This window comes from Chenopodium album, chromosome 24 (genome assembly GCF_948465745.1).
Source record: "Chenopodium album chromosome 24, dcCheAlbu1.1, whole genome shotgun sequence".
Classification (NCBI taxonomy): domain Eukaryota; kingdom Viridiplantae; phylum Streptophyta; class Magnoliopsida; order Caryophyllales; family Amaranthaceae; genus Chenopodium; species Chenopodium album.
This window is the reverse complement of record NC_137857.1, coordinates 263647-283682: the sequence shown is the minus strand read 5'-3', so window position 1 is coordinate 283682 and position 20036 is coordinate 263647. Positions and strand designations below refer to the sequence as shown.

Below are 20036 nucleotides of genomic sequence, written 5' to 3'. Positions count from 1 at the left end.
ACTAATAAAAATGAACTATGATTTCATAATCCAAGTTTTTTATATTGACATGATGTTGATCAACCAAAAGTCAAATAAGTAAGTTTCAACACGAGATTTATTATAATGAGGAATCCTACCCACCATTATCAAATAGCTTTTTACATTTTTTACCGAAAAAAAAAAATATTTGTAGTTGTTACATTGGGATGGATCGCGAGTATAATTATATATTATCCTTCGAAGTTCAAATATATTATCACCTATTATATATTATCATGCGAAGTTTAAATGTAATTCAAGCACGAATAGTCGAATAATGTATTTCGAATTATTTTATTTATTTATTTTTTTTTGAGAAGGGATTAAATTGAATATACCGGTTTAAAAACACATGTTAAAAAAAGGGAAAATAAATTAAAGAATTAAGAGAGGGGAATAGAATAGAATATAGAGGGAAAGGAAGAATTTGGCATTTTTCCACACTTCCTTCCATCTTCCGATTCTATTTTTCCTGCTGTGCGTCGAATTAATTTCTATGATTTGCAGACTTCTTCTGCCCAGATCACCAGTCGCTGTCTCTCACTCAGGCACACCCTTTCTCCTTCAACATTTTTCTCATGCAATTTTATTAATCTCCTTTATTCTTCATTCTCACTTGATTGCTTTCTATTGATTTTGTTGCAGTGGCAACAAGATAAGATACCCAAAAAATTCTGCAATTTCTTAGATCTATTCCCATTTGATGCACTGATTTTATACCTATTTACAAATGGGTATTTTGTTTACTCGCCTCTTTTCTTCTCTCTTCGGCAATAAAGAAGCTCGAATCCTCGTCCTTGGTCTTGATAATGCTGGCAAAACCACGATTCTATGTATGTTTTTTCTTAATTTTTTGCAATTTTGATTTCATCCCATGTTCTAATTTTCAATTTTGTGATCTGGGTAGTTTTTAATTGTTCATATTTTGATGTTTTGTGTTTGATCTCATAACCCCAGATCGGCTTCAGATGGGTGAGGTAGTTTCTACTATACCAAGTAAGTGTTCTGCTCTTAATTTATCATGATTCTTGCTTTGATTTGAGTGTTTAATCTTGTGATTAGAGTGTTTATTGAGATTTGGTTTTTTTTTTTTGGGGTTTGTCATTTTCAGCTATTGGATTCAATGTGGAAACAGTGCAGTACAAAAACATTAAATTCCAAGTGTGGGATCTGGGTATGTAACCTGCTCTATCTTATTATTATGTTATTATGCCTCGTATCGTTGCATTGTTTAAGATGGGTGATTATGGCTTATCAGTTCACAATTTGAAGTTCTTTGACCTGCCTTTAATCTTCATGTATGATTGATTTAACAAAGTAAAGGAATTGTAATCCGAAATCGTTATTTATTGGCTTCATGAATCATGTGTGTATCAGTGAAGTATTATGCTAGGGTAGTTATGTATAAGATGAAGCTATTGTTGTTCTTGCTGAGGTTTTGTCGTATTGATGAGAAGCTTTAAGTAGCTAACCGTGTAAGTTGTATACATTATGTAGTGACTGAGGAATAAGAATAAGAAGTATACATTCAATGGTATTTGATGAACATTTACAGCTCTTGTTTTTCTACCAACATACCAAGCAGTAGTTATAACCTTATTGCACTATTTATCTTGAATTCTTGAGTGTTTGAATCCAAACATTTACTCCTGTTTCGTTTTCCCTCTTTTTGAAACTTGTACAATTGTACCCTCCGATAATGTAATCTCAATGCCTCAAACATATTGAACCAGTATTTTTGGGATTAGTATGCTGCATAACAGTGGATGCAATATATGGTGTAGTAGGAGAATTGCGGAAAATATATCAGCTTGGTATATGGGATATTTTTCATATCTGGGATGTTAGCTGACACATTTTCAAGGATTAGTAGAAAATGACCACTCCTAAGTGAGGACTAATTTCAAAATCACCCTTAACTGAAATGTGTTCAAGTGGAGACAATAGTGGGTGATGTGGGATGGAAGTTGACTTTGGAGTAGATCGTCAAATTAATTGTTTTGGATGGAAACTATCATTCATTAAAAAGTTTCAGTGAAAATTTAGAAATTAATTACATTGTCATTAGAGATTTCCTCTGGTTTTGATCTTTTATTGGCCTGTCATTCTTTTTATTTCTAAACTAAGTTTCATCACCACCATAACTAACTTGGAACTTAGTCATAATTTAATCATGTATTTTGAACAACAGTGTTTCGATCCAATGACTTTTGCATTTTGCATTTTCAATTTAATTGTTCTCTTTGGGGATCCATATTATTAGTGTGCATTGGCATTTGTAAGCTGCCATGACTGAATGGTTTTTGGAGCTATAAAAAGTATAGGTAGGAGTGGTTATGATGTCTGTATCTATGGTGATTTTAGCATCATATATGGAAGCTTAACAGTAGGAGAAAATGAGGGAGCTATTTATAGAAGAGATCCTGACTAAAAATGATGGGAGAGGACGGATAGGAAGTTTTCATGTGGGGGACCGGGGTTCTTTTTTAATAACTCAAACTATGTGAGGATTATGGTGTTGAGAAAATTAGGTGTTAGGGTTGGGTGAATGACCATGGTGGATGATCAAAAGTTGAGTTGGTAAGGTTGATAGCTTCAAGGTTTGGCTATTTTGGAGTAACAAGAATTATTTTTTTTGACAATCATTCATGAAGCATATATATACAACCATGCCATCATAACATGGTTTTTATTATAAGCATGCTATGTCACTATTTGCAAAGAGAGTAGCCGTGTTAATTGGAGAGTGAAGGTAACAATCTATTTTTTATTTTTCCTTGGGGGGAGGAACATAGGCTATAAGGTAACAATCATGATGTTTGGATAGAAATTCAACGGAAAGATTTAATTGCTACTCCAAATTATAAATGGTGTTTTGGCCTATTGGGTTACCAAAATAAGTATTTGTGGAAGGGTTAATGAGTTTGTGGTTATTAGAGCTGGTATCTTAAGCTAATTTATGGTGTAGATGAAAAGGAATCGATGGAATTTGAGGGGAAAACCAGTATTAACCAAGCATTGCAGCTTTATTGTTTGAGGATCCTTTGATTCTTGGTTTGGAATACATGACCAGGCATGACTTTATAGATTGAGGGGTTTTGGTTTGAGAGACTTGTAAATGCGTTGAGGTCATTAATATTCTGATTCTAGTTCCCCTTGTGCATATGGTTGACAGTTGACACCGCCCTTGGTGTAATTGAATAATCTGTATAAGTCTTTTCCTTCCAAATTCTTGATATATAAGGAGGAAAATGGTGGGTATTGGTAGGTAATACCTTGGCAGTTTTTTTTAATCAGCACAAAACAAGCTCCAAGTATGTATCTATGAGGGTAAGTAATATGGAAGCACTCGGTACAAACATGAAAAATTATTAGAGCCTACCCCAACTTCTCGTAGTGATAATTGTTCAAGATCTTAGTAAATATTTTCTTTATTCTTTTCAAACACGACTTTAAGCCAAGTAAACTATATATTAGTCATAGCCTTGCACCATAGTGAACTAAAGTTACATTCTTTAGTATCAAAACCATGATCACCAAGATATAAGGGACTTCACCTGACTTCATATGATCTTGGTTGTTTCAAATCAGAGCAATAATACTTTTAATGCTTTTTGACATTTTAATTAAAGTTGAAAATAATGTGTTAATATAGCCACATTTGCCTCATGATGTCAAGGGTCGTTGTCTAATGTCTAATTAGCGTTTCGAATGAGCTAGTAGAATTGGGGAAATAATGATGTCTATTTTATTAGTCATTGATGAAAATTTGTGATGTGGCCATGTGGGTATAAATAAAAATTGCAAGGAAATTTGTTTCTCCTTTAGTTGGGGTATCATTTTCTAATTGGAATGTTAATTTGGTTTCTATGTCCGTGAATATTATCTACTAGAGTATACATTTTTCTGGATGGATTCAGAAACCTCATTCACGAATCAGATGGTCCTTAATATCTACCTTACTTTTGCACCTCCATGATTGGCACACACGCACAAGACATTAGATCTTTCTCCTTTGTGTTTGTGTCTTCCAAGACTTTCATTATGAACTTGATTTTTTTCCCTATCAGTGTGATATTGTGGTTTACTTGGCTTTTGCAAGAATGTCACATGGATTATTATTATTAATAACTCCGGGATCAAGTTTTTAACATAATCAACTTCATAGTACTATCCTAAATTCCTCGAAAAGCTAGTAGCCTTCAATTTTGGAATTTGGACTTTTTTTTGACCCAAAAATAAAAATTATCATGATGTTTACCATGGTCCCTAATATTCTCCGGGAGTCCAATTAGGTGGGTGGAACCATCCAATTTGCCTTTAAAGGGTCAAGTTACCCATTCGCAACTTGCACCGATTTCTTGAACTCAAGCCTACCACGGACATTTATGTCAACATACAATGGTCATATATGGTTACAAACGGCATTATATGACCGTAAGATGTATCCCCTAGGGTCTGAAGACTTTTCGCCACCGGGCCCCGTAACCTCCAATATTCCTCAAAAAGCGTGGATAATAAGTCTTCAATTATGGAATTTTTGGACCTTTTTTCGCTCAGATATAAAAATTGTCGAGATGTTTACCATGGTCCTTAATAGCCTCCGGGAGTCCATTTTGGTGGGTATAACCATCCAATTTCCCTTAAAACGACCAAGTTACCCATTCGCAACTTGCACCGATTTCGTGAACTCAAGCTTACCATGGACGATTATGACAACATATATTGGTCATATATGGTTCCAAACGATATTATATGACCCTAAGATGTATCCCCTAAGTTCTCAAGACTTTTCGCCACCGGACCCCGTAACTTCCAAAATTCCTCAAAAAGCGTGGATACTAATGCCTTAAATTATGGAATTTTTAGACCTTTTTTTGCCCGTGAATAAAAATTGCCAAGATGTTTATCATGGTGGGTGAAACCATCCAATTTGCCTTAAAACGACCAAGTTACCTATTCGCAACTTGCACCGATTTCGTGAACTCAAGCCTACCACGGAGATTTATGACAACATGTAATGGTCATATGGTTCCAAACGATATTATATGACCCTGAGATGCATCCCTAGGGACTAAAAACTTTTCACCACTAGGCCCTGTAACCTTCAAAATTCCTCAAAAACGTGAATATAATAGCCTTTAATTTTGATATTTGTAGACCTTTTTTCGCCTGGAAATAAAAATTGCCGACTTGTTTACCATGGTCCCTAATTCACTTTGGGAGTCCAATAAGGTGGGTGAAACCATCCAATTTGTCTTAAAACGGTCAAGTTACCCCATTCGCAACTTGCACCGATTTCGTGAACTCAAGCCTACCACAGACATTTATGAAAACATGTAATGGTCATATATGGTTCCAAACGGCATTATATGACCTTGAGATGTATCCTCTAGGGTCTCAAGAGTTTTCGCCACTTGGCCCCGTAACCTTCAAAATTCCTCAAAAAAACGTGGATAATAGCCTTCAGTTTTGGAATTTTTAGACCTTTTTTTTAATCCTGGATATAAAAATTGCCGAGATGTTTACCATGGTCCCTAATACCCTCCGAAAGTCCAATTGTGTGGGTGGAACCATCTAATTTGCCTTAAAACGGCTAAGTTACCCACTCGCAACTTGCAACGATTTCGTAAACTCAAGCATACCACGGACATTTATGACAACATATAATGGTCATATAGGTTCCAAACGGCATTACATGACCTTGAGATGTATCCCCTAGGGTCTCAAGAGTTTTCGCCTCCGGGCAATTCCTCAAAAAACGTGGATTATACCCTTTAATTTTAAAATTTTTGAACCTTTTTGGGTCCGAAACTAAAAATTGCCGAGATGTTTACCATGGTCCCTAATACCCTCCGGGAGTCCAATTGGGTGGGTGGAACCATACAATTTGCCTTAAAACAATGTAATTACCCATTCATTGCAACAATTTCGTAAACTCAAGCCTACCACGGACATTTATGACAACATTTAATGGTCATATATGGTTCCAAACGTCATTATATGACCCTGTGATGTATCCCCTAGGGTCTCAAGAATTTTCGCCACGGGGCCTCGTTACCTCCAAAATTACTCAAAAAATGTGGATTATAGCCTTCAAATTTGGAAATTTTGGACTTTTTTGGGTCCGAAACTAAAAGTTGCCGAGATGTTTACCATGGTCCCTAATACCCTCCGGGAGTCCAATTAGGTGGGTGGAACCATCCAATTTGCCTTAAAATAGTCAATACGGAGTACTCTTTTTATCCTAAAAATTCCTAAATCCTAAAGTTCGGGTTAGTAATAGGTCGAGTTTAAATTCGGGTCGGGTCAATAACTAGTCGGGTTGAATTTGGGTCGGGTCAATAACAAGTCGGGTTGATTTCAGGTCGGGTCTGTAATAGGTCGGGTTTAAATTCGGGTCGGGTTAGGAACGGGTCGGGTTGAACTCGGGTCGGGTTAGTAATAGCTCGGGTTGAATTCGGGTTTTGACGGGTTAAATCGGGTTTGGGTCATTCTCGGGTTTGAGTCGGGTTTGGTTCAGGTCAATAATTTACGGGTCACATTCGGGTCGGGTCATCTGTAGGTCGGTTCATGGTCGGGTTCGGGTCTCAAATACTCGGGTCAACTCGGGTCTAGGGTTGGTTTCAGGTCGGGTTAGGTCGGGTTCGGGTCACCATTTTTTTCGGGTTCGGGTCACCATTTTTTTCGGGTTCAGACGGGTTAGGGTTAGGGTCGGTATTTCGGGTCGGGTCAACTTTTGACTCATATAGGTTCCAAACGGCATTATATGACCTTGAGATGTATCCCCTAGGGTCTCAAGAGTTTTCGCCTCCGGACCCGTAATCTTTAAAGTTCCTCAAAAAACGTGGATTATAACCTTTAATTTGGAAGTTTTGAACCTTTTTGGGTCCGAAACTAAAAATTGCCGAGATGTTTACCATGGTCCCTAATCCCCTCCGGGAGTCCAATTGGGTGGGTGGAACCATACAATTTGCCTTAAAACAGTCTAATTACCCATTCACAACTTGCAATAATTTCGTAAACTCAAGCCTACCACGGACATTTATAACAACATTTAATGGTCATATATGGTTCCAAACGTCATTATATGACCCTGTGATGTATCCCCTAGGGTCTCAAGAATTTTCGCCACGGGGCCCCGTTACCTCCAAAATTACTCAAAAAACGTGAATTATAGCCTTAAACTTTGGAAATTTTGGACCTTTTTGGGTGCGAAATTAAAAATTGCTGAGATGTTTACCATGGTCACTAATACCCTCCGGGAGTCCAATTGGGTGGCTGGAACCATATAATTTGCCTTGAAACGGTCGAGTTACCCAATCGTAATTTATACCGATTTCATGAATTCAAGTTTACCACGGACATTTATGACAACATATAATGGTCATATATGGCTCCAAACGACATTATATGACCCTATGATGTATCCCCTAGGGTTTAAGAGTTTTCGCCACTGGGCTCCGTAACCTTCAAAATTCCTCAAAAAGCGTGGATAATAGTCTTCAATTTTGGAATTTTTATACCTTTTATCGCCCGGAAATAAAGATTGCCGAGATGTTTACCATGGTCTTTAATATCCTCCGGGAGTCCAATTGGGTGGGTGGAACCATCCAATTTGCCATAAAACGGTCAAGTTACCCAATCGCAACTTGGACCGATTTCGTGAACTGAATCCTATCACGGACATTTATGACAAACTATAATGGTCATTTATGGTTCCAAACGTTATTATATGACCCTGAGTTGTATCCTCTAGGGTCTCAATACTTTTCGCTACTAGGCCCCGTAACATTCGAAATACCTCAAAAAGCGTAAATACTTTAATTTTGGCATTTTTAGACATTTTTTCGCCCGGAATTAATGCCAAGATGTTTACCATGGTCCCTAATACCATCTAGGAGTTCAATTGGGTGGGTGGAACCATCTAATTTGCCTTAAAACGGTCTAGTTACCCATTCGCAACTTGCACCAATTTCGTGAACTGAAGCTTTCCACGGACATTTATGATACTATATAATGGTCATATATTGTTCCAAACAGCAGATGTATCCCCTATGGCCTCAAGAGATTTTTTATTTAGCCCCGTAACCTTCAAAATTCCTCAAAAGGCGTGGATTATAGCCTTCAATTTTGGGATTTTTAGATCATTTTTCACCCGGAAATAAAAATTGCCGATATGGTTACCCTGGTCCCTAATACCCTCCGAGATTCCAATCGGGTGGGTGGAACCATCCAATTTGCCATTAAACGGTCAAGTTACCCAATCGCAATTTGCACCGATTTCGTAAACTCAAGCCTACCGCGGACATTTATGACAACGTATAATGGTCATTAATGGTTCCAAACGGTATTATATGACCCTAAGTTGTATCTTCTAGAATCTCAAGATTTTTCGCCACTAGGTCCGTAACCTTCAAAATTCCTCAAAAAGCGTAGATAATTGCCTTTAATTTTGGAATTTTTAGACCTTTTTCGCCTAGATAAAAAAATTGCCGAGATGTTTTCCATGGTCCCTAATACCGTCCGGGAGTCCATTTTGGTTGGTGAAAACACCTAATTTGCCTTAAAACGGTCAAGTTACCCATTCGCAATTTGCATCGATTTCGTGAACTTAAGCTTACCACGGACATGTATGAATCCATATAAGGGTCATCTATGGTTCCCCCTAGGGTCTCAAGAGTTCCACTTTACCATTTAACATTCAAAATTCCTCAAAAGCGAGGATAATAGCCTTTAATTTTTGAATTTTTAGACCTTTTTAAGCCCGGAAATAAAAATTGCCGAGATGTTTACAATGGTTCCTAATACCTTCTAGGAGTCCAATTGTGTGATAGAACCATCCAATTTGCCTTAAAACGGCCAAGTTACTCATTGGCAACTGTCACCGTTTTCGTAAACTCAAGCCTACCATGGATATTTATAACAACATATAATGGTCATATATGGTTCCAAATGACATTATATGACTCTAAGATGTATCCCATAGGGTTTCAAGAGTTTTCTCCACTGGGCCCTGTAACCTCCAAAATTCCTCAAAAAGCGTGGATAATTGCTTTCAAATTTGGAATTTTTAGACCTTTTTTCGCCCGGAAATATAAATTGCCGAGTTGTTTACTGTGGTCCCTAATTCCCCCCGGGAGTCGAGTAAGGTGCGTGGAACCATCCAATTTGCCTTAAAACGGTCAAGTTACCCATTTACAATTTGCATCGATTTCATGAACTCAAGCCAACCACGGACATTTGTGACAACATATAATGGTCTTATATGGTTCCAAACGGCATTATATGACAGTGAGATGTATCCCCTAGGGTATCAAGACTTTTTGCCATCGGGCCCTGTAAGCTTTAAAATTCCTCAAAAAGTGTGGTTCCAAACGACATTATATGACACTGAGATGTATCTTTAAGGGTCTTAAGACTTTTTGTCACCAGGTAACCCCCAAAATTCCTCAAAAAGCGTGGATATTAATAGACTTCAATTTTGGATTTTTTTGCCTTTTTTGCCGGAAAATAAAAATTGCCGAGATATTTTATTATGGTCCCCAATACACTCCGGGAGTCCAATTGGTTAGGTAGAACCATCTAATTTGCCTTGAAACGGTCAAGTTACCCATTCGCAACTTGCACCAATTTCGTGAACTCAAACCATCCACAGATATTTATGACAACATATAATGGTCATATGTGGTTCTAAATGGCATTATATGTCCTTGAGATGTATCCCTTAGGTCTCAAGAGTTTTCGCCACTGGGCTCTGTAACTTTCAAAGTTTCTCAAAAAGCGTGGATAATAGCCTTCTTTTTTAAAATTTTTAAACCTTTTTTCTCTCGGGAATAAAAATTGCGGAGATATTTACCATGGTCCCTAATATCTTTAGGGAGTCCAATTGGGTGGTCGGAACCATCCAATTTGCCATAAAATGGTCAAGTGACCCATTCACAACTTGCACTGATTTCGTTAACTCAAGTCTACCACGGACATTTATGACAACATATAATGGTCATATATGGTTTCAAACGGCATTATATGACCGTGTGATGTATTCCCTAGGGTCTAAAGAGTTTTCGCCACTCGGCCACATAACCTCCAAAATTTCTGATAAATCTTGGACCTTTTTTCGCCTTCAATTTTGGAATTTTTAGACCTTTTTTCTTCGGAAATAAAAATTGCCGAGATGTTTATCATGGTCCTTAATACCCTCCGCGAGTCTATTGGGTAGGTGGAACCATCCAATTTGCCTTGAAACGGTCAAGTTACCCATTCGCAACTTGCACCGAATTCGTGAACTAAAGCTTGCCACAGACTATGGCATTATATAATGGTCATATATGGTTCTAGACGACATTATAGGACTCAGAGATATATCCCCTAGGGTCTCAAGACTTTTCGCCATTGTGCCCCGTAACCTTCAAAATTCTTTAACAAGCGAGGATAATAGCTTTTAATTTTGGAATTTTTAGACCGTTTTACGGCCGGAAATAAAAATTGACGAGATGTTTACCATGGTTCATAATATCATCCAGGTTTCTTCATTAAGTGGGTAGAACCATCTAATTTGCCTTGAAACGGTCAAATTACCCATTCGTAACTTGCACCGATTTCATGAACTCAAGCCTACCACGAACATTTATGATAGCATATAATGGTCATATATGGTTCCAAACGACATTATATGACCCTGACGGATCTCAAGACTTTTCGCCGCTGGGCCTTGTAACCTTTAAAATTCCTCAAAAAGCGTGGATAATAGACTTCAATTTTGGAATTTTTAAACCTTTTGTTTCCCAGAAATAAAAATTGTCGAGATGTTTACCATGGTCCCTAATATTCTCCGAGAGTCCTAATTGGATGGGTGGAACCATCTAATTTGCCTTAAAACGGTCCAAGTTACCCATTCGCAACTTGCACCGATTTCGTGAACTCAAGCCTACCACGAACATTTATGACGACATATAATAGTCATATATGGTTTCAAACGGTATTATATGACCCTGTGATGTATTCCCTAGGGTCTAAAGAGTTTTCGCCATTGGTCCTCGTAACCTCCAAAATTCCTCTAAAAGCGTGGATAATAGCTTTTAATTTTGGAATTTTTAGACCTTTTTTGGCCCGAAAATAAAGTTGTCGATACGTTTACCATGGTCCCGAATACCCTCCAGGAGTCTAATTTGCTGGGTGAAACATCGGATTTGCCTTAAAACCATCAAATTGCCCATTCGCAATTTGCACTGATTTGGTGAACTCAAGCCTACCGCGGACATTTATGACAACAAAGAAATGGTCATATATGGTTCCAAACTGCATATTATGACCCTAAGATGTATCTCCTAGGGTCTCAAGACTTTAGGCTCGTAACCTTCAAAATTCCTCAAAAAGCGTGGATAATAGCCTTCAATTTTTGAATTGTTAGACCTTTTTTTCTCGAAAATAAAAATTGCCGAGATGCTTACCATTTTACCTAATACCCTTCATGAGTCCAATTGGGTAGGTGGAACCATCTAATTTGCCTTAAAACGGTTAAGTTACACATTCGCAACTTGCACCGATTTCGTGAACTCAATCCTACCATGGATATTTATGGCAACATATATTGGTTATATATGGTTCGAAACGGCATTATATGATTCTGAGATGTATCCCCTAAGGTCTTAAGACTTTTCGCCACTAGGCCTCGTAACCTTCTAAATTCCTCAAAAAGCGTGGATAATAACCTTCAAGTTTGGAATTTTTAGATCATTTTTCGCCCAGAAATAAAAATTTCCGAGTTGTTTACCATGGTCCCTTATACCCTTCGGGAGTCCAATTGGGTGGGTGGAACCATCTAATTTGCCTTAAAACGGTCAAGTTACCTATTCGCAACTTGCATCGATTTCATGAACTCAAACCTACCACGGACATTTATGATAATATATAATGGTTGTATATGGTTCTAAACGGCATTGCATTATATGACCCTGAGATGTATGCCCTAAGGTTTCAAGACTTTTCGCCACTAGGCCCCGTAACCTTCAAAATTCCTCAAAAAGCGTGGATAAAAGCCTTCCATTTTGGAATTTTTAAATCTTTTTTCTCCCGGAAATAAAAATTGCCGAGATGTTTACCATGGTCCCTAATACCCTTTTGAAGTCTAATTGGGTGGGTGGAACCATCAAATTTGTCTAAAAACGGTCAAGTTACCCATTCGCAACTTGCACCGATTTTGTGAACTCAAGTCTACTACGGACGATTATGACAGCATTTAATGGTCATATATGGTTCCAAAAGACATTATATTACCCTGAGATGTATCCCCTAGGGTCTCAAGACTTTTCGCCATCGGGCCTGTAACCTTCAAAATTCCTCAATAAGTGTTGATAATAGCCTTTAATTTTGGAATATTTTTGACCTTTTTTCGCTAGGAAATAAAAATTGTTGAGATGTTTACCATGATCCTGAATACCCTTCGGGAATCAAATTGGGTGGGTGGAACCATCCAATTTGTCTTAAAACAGTCAAGTTACCCATTCGCAGCTTGTACCGATTTCGTGAACTCAGGGCTACCAAAAACGATTATGACAATATATAATGGTCATATATGGTTCCAAACGACATTATATGACCCTGAAGGTCTCAAGATGTTTCGCCATCCAGCCCCGTAACCTTCTATATTCCTCAATAAACGTAGATAATAGCCTTCAATTTTGGAATTTTCGGACCTTTTCGAGATGTTTACCACGGTCCCTTATAACCTCCGAGAGTCCAATTGGGCGGGTGGAACCATCCAATTTGCCTTAAAACAGTCAAGTTACCCATATCGGCAATTTTTATTTTCGGGCAAAAAAATGTTCAAAAATTCTATAATTGAAGGCGCTATTATCCACGCTTTTTAAATAATTTTGGAAGTTACGGGGCCTGATGTCGAAAAATCTTGAGACCCTAGGGGGACGGAGGTCCTACGGTAGGTAACAGCAAGCACAAGCAACTTGCACCGGTTTCGTGAACTCAAGCCTACCACGGACATTTATGACAATATAAAATGGTCATATATGTGCTAAACGACATTATTTATATGACTATGAGATGTATCTCCTAGGGCTCAAAACTTTTCGCCACCGGGCCCTATAACCTCCAAAATTCCTTAAAAAGCGTGGATATTATCTTTCAATTTTGGAATTTTTGGACTTTTTTTCGCTCGTAAATTAAAATTGCCAAGACGTTTTCCATGATCCCTTATACTCGCTCATTCACACACACAGTGCTTATCCAAAATACACGTTACTTGTAAAACATACCCTTACATACTCATTACTTTGGAATACCCATCTTTTCTTCTTTTAGTGCTACATGGATATCAATTTGAAACTTTTATTGTTTTTTTTGGAAAGATTGACAGGAATATTATGAGCTTTGCCTAGTCTGCCATAAATAAAATCACCTTTTGATAATCCCCAATAAAACGACCTTTGCACTTGATCTTCCATATATAGGATAAAAAGCTGGTAACCTGTGTTTCATAGGTTAAGGAAGGACACGTGTCACATTTTGATTGGTTAGATTTTTTTGTTTTTTCATTTTTAACATATTTCTTTTTTAAAAAATAATTAATTTATAAAAATAATTAATTAAAAAAACCCTCCTTCCCCTGTAAATTCCGACCACCGCACCCCCTTTTCTTTTCCCCTTCCTTTTCCATGGCAGGCTGCTCTGTCTAACAAATGCGCCACCAATGACAACAAAATCCCACAAATCTCAATTGAAAAGAAAAACATAGGAAAAGAGCCAAAATTCAGAGATCCAAAGCAGCAACAAATTTCTTTTGGGGTTGAATATAGTGAATGGTGAACAAAGCAGCAACAAATTTCTATTGGGGTTGAATATGGTGAATGGTGAAAGAGTTGGTGCCTGATTGTTATTGGTGGTGATTACGGTGGTTGTGATGGGGTTGCGACGGTGGATGTATGGTAGGTCGTCGTCAGTGATAAGTGTGTTGATGAGGAGAGAGAAAGTGAGGTCGGAGTTTGGGCGGGAGAGGTGGAGTTTGCGGCATAAGGTGGTGGGGGTGAGTGGAGAGTGCAGTTTAGGGAGGAGAGAGAATGTGGCAGCAACGGTAGTTAACGGCGGTGGAGGGTTTCGTTGGGGAATTTTCATCGGTGGTGGTTAGTGCGGTGATTCATGGGGATATGTGGGGGGTTCACGGGGTGAGGCTGTGGGGGGAATTTTGTTTTTTTTTTGTTTTTAATTAAAATCATTTAAAAAAAAAACAAAAAAAAAAACAATTAACTAACCAATTACAAAGGGACAAGTGTTATACTAACCCATTAAACCAGTTACCAACAGGTTTCGCCCCATTTATGGAAGATAATGTACAAAGGTCGTTTTATTGGGGGATTATCAAAAGTTGGTTTTATTTATGGCAGACCGAGCAAAGGGCATAATTTCCTGTCAATTTTTCCTTGATTTTTCCCAAATATATGAATGGTATCATCCTTTATTTTTGGCTTTTTGGATCATATGTGATGTTTGTGGTAGAATTAGTTTCTTGTCTTTCTACTTTGAGAATTCAAATAAGTTTCTTGTGATTCGAGACAACTACAGTACCCGGGGCCTAAGTAAATGGTTCCAGGCTTTACTATAGCATCTTACCTAGGTCCCGTTCCACTCATGTGCTCTATAATTGCCCAAATTTTTTTCAGATACCGACAACTGCAGAACTTCTGTTTTATTTCTTGATGATGTCTTTAATAGCCCCCTTGAGTAGAGTTTGCTTCCTTTAGCTGACATGCAGTAATATTTATGTCGCATTGAATATCAATTCTTATCTTATCGTAATAATACTCTTATTTTTCACTTTCTTGAGGGCTCACATTCCTGTAAGCTTTCAGACTATGACTCTATGGCTTGCGTTTGCTGAACCACTTTTGAGCAAATTTGGCAGTTAAAGCCAGGATGAATTTCTCTTTTCACTATTAGATTCGACATTTGCTTTATTAAGTGAGTTTCTTCTGTCTGGTGAGATACTGGAATATGTAGAACCAAATCATCTTTTTCGATAATTCTTGGCAGAGTTTTGTCCACACCTGTCCTGCATAGAATGTACAATTCAAGAAGTTTCTTAAAGTGCGTATTCTGGAACATGTTAATAGCTTCTTGGTGGACCTCTTTTTGTTAGTCAGAAGATGCAGTAGTACTTTTACAGTATGTGATTTATGCATGTATTTTGGTATATCATACATTTTGTTGGTCAGAAGCCTATATATTTTGCTGAACTTCACCTGATATTTGTTGTTTTTCCTGTTGACTCAGGTGGGCAGACAAGTATAAGGTACCTCCTAAACCCAATCTCTATGTCATAAAGCTAAAGGATTTAGTTTAGTATTTTGGTGATATTGACTCCTGTTTGTCTTTATGCATTGAGTAATAAGCCCTTTTATGGTGGCGCTGGAGATCAGTTTCTGATGTTGCTGCTAAATCAGTCAACTTGTTAGTTTTTCCTTGTTGACGGCTAACTAAATGAAAGCTTCATACATGTCTCTGTGTTTTTATAAGAGCATGCTTTCTTGATTTTATATGCTATCTATATCTTTGAACTTCAAATCATCTTAAAACCAAAAATGAAAAATTACAATGATAGTTATTAGGCTCTAAGGTGTCAAATGTTTATATAGAAACTTGACAGTATATTTTATTACCAATTAAAGGGTAAATTTTTCTATAAAAAGGCTGAGTTTGACCCCTTGGAGACTCGTATCTGTAATTGACACTACCAGCTGACTTTGAACAACATAGCCTCCACTCAAGTTATCACTGTCATTAGTGCTTTCTTCAATGGCAGTGCCACTTCTGGCTCCCATTGGTCTCTTTGCATATTCACCAAGTGAAGCACCACCATGTTCTCATATTTCCAAAACTGCCATGTAATCTGTCACTGACACTGGGACAGTGGCACATCTATTTGCACTTGTGTTCCAATGGAAATTCTGCCATCATTACAATCATGTTTAAACTGATTGAATTTTGTTGTTGGCTTTGAGGATGAGATAAACAAGGAACCTTGATCTAAAACGATTTGGGAATGGGCCAATTTAAGTTCTGTGAGAAAGACGGAAAGTGGATTTTCAAACTGGACAAACTCTGAGCTTCTCTACAGTTCCACCCCCTTATTTTACTAACCTGGGATTAGGATGTGTCTTGTTAAATCAAAAGTAAAGGACATTTGTGCCATTCAATTTTGTAATTGGAATGGTGATTGGGCCTACATTTACGTATGTGATGTCTTTTTTCTGCTGCAGAATATATGGCTCCTCTCTAGTGTAATGGCATTTACTTGTTAGGCTATCTATATTTGAAACCATATTATGTGCCGTAGGTGGGAGCCTCTGTATAGGCATTCTGGTAATATTATGATATACTTGGCAGTCTTAAGTTATAATGTATTAGAGTTGGTAGAACCTTGTCGAAAGTTGGTTGCCCAGTTAGGCTTCAAGAGTCACGTCTCTTTCAAAGTTTAACCTTGCACTCAATACCAAAGGATAGTAAATTGGAAATTTCTGGTCCTCATTTTTTCATAAATCATAACCTGCTGCTTACTCAGTCTTGTGCCACCTTCTGGTCTGTATGTAAGGTGTTATGGATTTGATGGGAAATTTGAAAAGCTATAATAAAAAACGTATGCTCTATGCATACCACAGCTTGTAGCTTGTACCCTTCAATTTATCATCATATTAATCCTGCATTATTTGACAAAAGTCATCATGAAGATTTTAATCCATCCAAACAAAAACCTAGTTTGAAGTCCTTTCATCACTTTTTTTGATTCAGTCATTGTCTCATTATTCCAATTTAGAAGATAGGAGTAGATATATATAGAAGAAATTAACAAGGAAATAACTTGCTATAAGGGCATTGATTGTGCCCATCTTGCTGGAAGCCCTAGATACATCAGTTTTAGCATGCATTGGAAAGAGGGAATGCACTTTATCGTCTCATGTTAAGCAATTTTGTGTTTTGAAGAAATGGGCATGGATAATGAAATTCTTAATGCTTTCTTTTGTACCACCCTGTCCAGATTAGTTTATACATCACCTGCTTAACTAACGCCACCTTACTGACTGATATTTTTAGAAGGTAGTATATTTTTTAGAATCCCCTCCAGAAATATCTCCTTCTGTGCGCAGGCGTTAAAATATTTACTGAGATTTGATTGGACACTATCCCGAAATTGTTTGGTTTGTTTTAAATGCTGTATTATTTTACACTAAGTTTTTACAGGAGCCAAAAGAAATTGGGTTTTTGCATTTTCAGTTTTATTTACTTTTAGAGCGTCACAATGTCACATATGCTTACCTATTATTATTTTTTTTTTTTATTTTGCCCCTATTTGCCCTTGTTAAACCAGGCCTTACTGGAGGTGTTATTTTCCAAACACTCAAGCCATAATCTACGTGGTGGACTCAAGTGATACTGATCGACTTGCAATAGCCAAGGATGAGTTTCATGCAATTTTGGAGGTATTGTCTCTAGTTATTCAATTCTATGTACATTGCTGCTGCTTTCATTTATATACTTAAGAGGATGTAAAGTTGAAACTGATGGGATTGTGTAGTCTTGTTTTGATTTATATCAAGCTGCTACACATCTCAGATGTAATATTTTTTTGATTCATTTCTGATATTGAAGTGAATTGATGAAGATTTTTAAATGCAAATCATGAGCTCCATTCCTTTTCAGGAGGAAGAACTGAAGGGTGCCGTGGTCCTAATTTTTGCTAACAAGCAGGTTGGTTGTGTTACCCTGCTCTTGATTATCAATAATGTGTCATTTAATCGCCTTTAAATGCTTTATTTCTCTGTAGAGATTGCATAGTAGTTATTGTAACTAAATTGAGATGACTAATTTGTACAGTGTATGATTCTACCAGCACTAATGTTGCTTTGAGTATCTGCTATAATTCAGTGGCCTCAAATTTACTTTAATTTATAAATCACCAGCCACTTATCTAAGTTTTGCTTCCCAAATTTCTTTTGCATAACAGGATCTGCCGGGTGCACTTGACGATGCTGCTGTTACTGAGGCATTGGAGCTTCACAAGATCAAAAGTCGACAATGGGCAATCTTCAAGACTTCTGCTACCAAAGGAGAAGGCCTTTTTGAGGGTTTAGACTGGTATACTTGTGCTTTTTCCCTTACTGAACTCTTCCTTTTTCAACTCTCAACACAATATTTCTGATTGTAAATATTCTCTCGACTGTTTTTAGGTTGAGTAATACACTGAAATCTGGAAGTGGTTAACTTCTCTTTGAAGAGGCTAACGGAAAATCATGTAGCTGTTGAGGAGCTAAAATGAGATTATATTTGATAGGGAGTGTTACTTTGTGATCGAAATTTGAGACTGGAGGAAACCACTATTTTTCATCTTTGGTGAATTTCACCACCAATAGACGTGTATAATTTTTTTGTCACTTATATAATAGAAAAATATTGGAGATTCCATCATTGATAGCGGTCCATAACCCGAATTCATAGTTTCCATGCTTGTTGCTTGGCCTTAAATGTTGGTCTAATGGTGCATTGCTCTAATGAAGCTACACATTATTCCAGCATCTTGCCACCTAGTTCATCAACATAAGTTGCCAATATTGCCGTATCATGTAGGCCCACAAACATGACCTTCTCACAGTAACAAACAGAAGCTCACCAGCACGGCCTGTGCAGAAGCAACGTGTCTTAGCTCAATTAACTAACTAACAACTGACAAACTCCAACAGACAGCCTCCACTAAACCCAGCAAGAAGAAAAGATCACCCTTTACAGCTTATACTCAGTACAATGCTAACATTGGGCCAATAATTGAGCAATGTTTGGCCTAATAGATGAGGTTTAATGTGAAATTGTGCGACCAAACTCCATTATAGGGATTTTTAAATTGGGAATTCCATTATAGTGTGCGACCCCCTCCCCACACTTTCAAGGGACCTCAACTACTATTATCAAGGTTTCAACTCAATATTACGTACTACCTTTGTTTCTTTTTATTTGCAATGAGTTTTTGACATAATAAACTCATTTGTTGTAAATAAAAAGAAACGGATGTAGTATTATTTTGCAAATCAATTAGCCAAGTTATCCGGCTAAGTAATAGTCCATAGCTCACTTCAAGTGGTAAATATAACCAAACAAAATAAATTTTATTCAATATAAAATTGTCCTAAAATAGTACTGTAGTAATTAAATCAATTAAAAACAAGTTTAATTAATAACAATCATGAATTTAATCATTATGAACAAGGTGAATTGAACCGAGTCCAATCTAATTAGACTTATCCCTTATGAGTTATGACAATAACAATAATAATACAATAGTAATAATGAAGATAATAATACAATAATACATCCAAAGTTTAGAGTCTTAAAACGTTATCAAACTCACCTATATCAAGGGTTGGATTTGGAAAGAATAGAAAAATAAATTTAAAAAAGCAAACAATTTACGAGATGAAGAATGGGGTAGAAGAGGCAAAACCCCATAAAGGCACCTAACTTAAAGAGAAAGTTGAGTTGTAATACTTCAACGGCTTCAAAAGGCAGTTGTATTATCACGATTATCTAAAGCAAGTCAAGTAGAATATGCCCATTTTCGTGATTCACTTCATTTTTTTAATTGCTTTACTAAATTGGTAACAAGACATGCATCTACTTCCTTTATGCACCCAATTATCCTTTCTTTCAAGGGAAAGTCTATCTTTTTCTGGAACCTTCCTTACTTAATTAGCTTAATCACACTTACTTTAAGGGGTAATCATATGATTAGTTTGTGTATTAAACATATAATATATATTTCTTAAACTGTGATTCGTTCGCATATTAAACATTCATTACTTTTTTTTTTTTTTTTTTTTTGAAACATCATTACATTTTGTAAACTATGAATAATGCTTGATTTAATAAATAATATTCCAGTTGTTGAGTTTTTATATGCATGTCGCCTTAACGCTTGTTAGATGTGATTAGTGTAATTTATGTCATTGTATTTGATC

The 20036-nt window shown here is 37.0% G+C and overlaps 1 protein-coding gene across 1 annotated transcript; it reads left to right on the top strand.

Annotated features, from left to right (window-relative positions):
- Positions 1-416: 416 nt before the first annotated feature.
- LOC145610128 (ADP-ribosylation factor 1) lies at positions 417-18495 on the top strand. Its single transcript, XM_081665396.1, has 9 exons — positions 417-569; positions 667-854; positions 979-1017; positions 1133-1195; positions 15307-15325; positions 17399-17510; positions 17731-17778; positions 18035-18165; positions 18258-18495. Exons 2-9 carry the CDS (start codon positions 752-754, stop codon positions 18289-18291), a joined length of 549 nt encoding a protein of 182 aa, XP_081521522.1. The 5' UTR covers positions 417-569; positions 667-751; the 3' UTR covers positions 18292-18495.
- The last annotated feature ends 1541 nt before the right edge of the window (positions 18496-20036 follow it).

Excerpts from the sequence above, each read along its gene's own strand:
- LOC145610128 (XM_081665396.1), top strand. The coding sequence starts at position 752 with ATGGGTATTTTGTTTACTCGCCTCTTTTCTTCTCTCTTCGGCAATAAA. Across the intron at positions 855-978 it reads TGGCAAAACCACGATTCTAT|ATCGGCTTCAGATGGGTGAG; the intron begins GTATGTTTTTTC and ends TCATAACCCCAG. Across the intron at positions 17,779-18,034 it reads TAATTTTTGCTAACAAGCAG|GATCTGCCGGGTGCACTTGA; the intron begins GTTGGTTGTGTT and ends TTTGCATAACAG.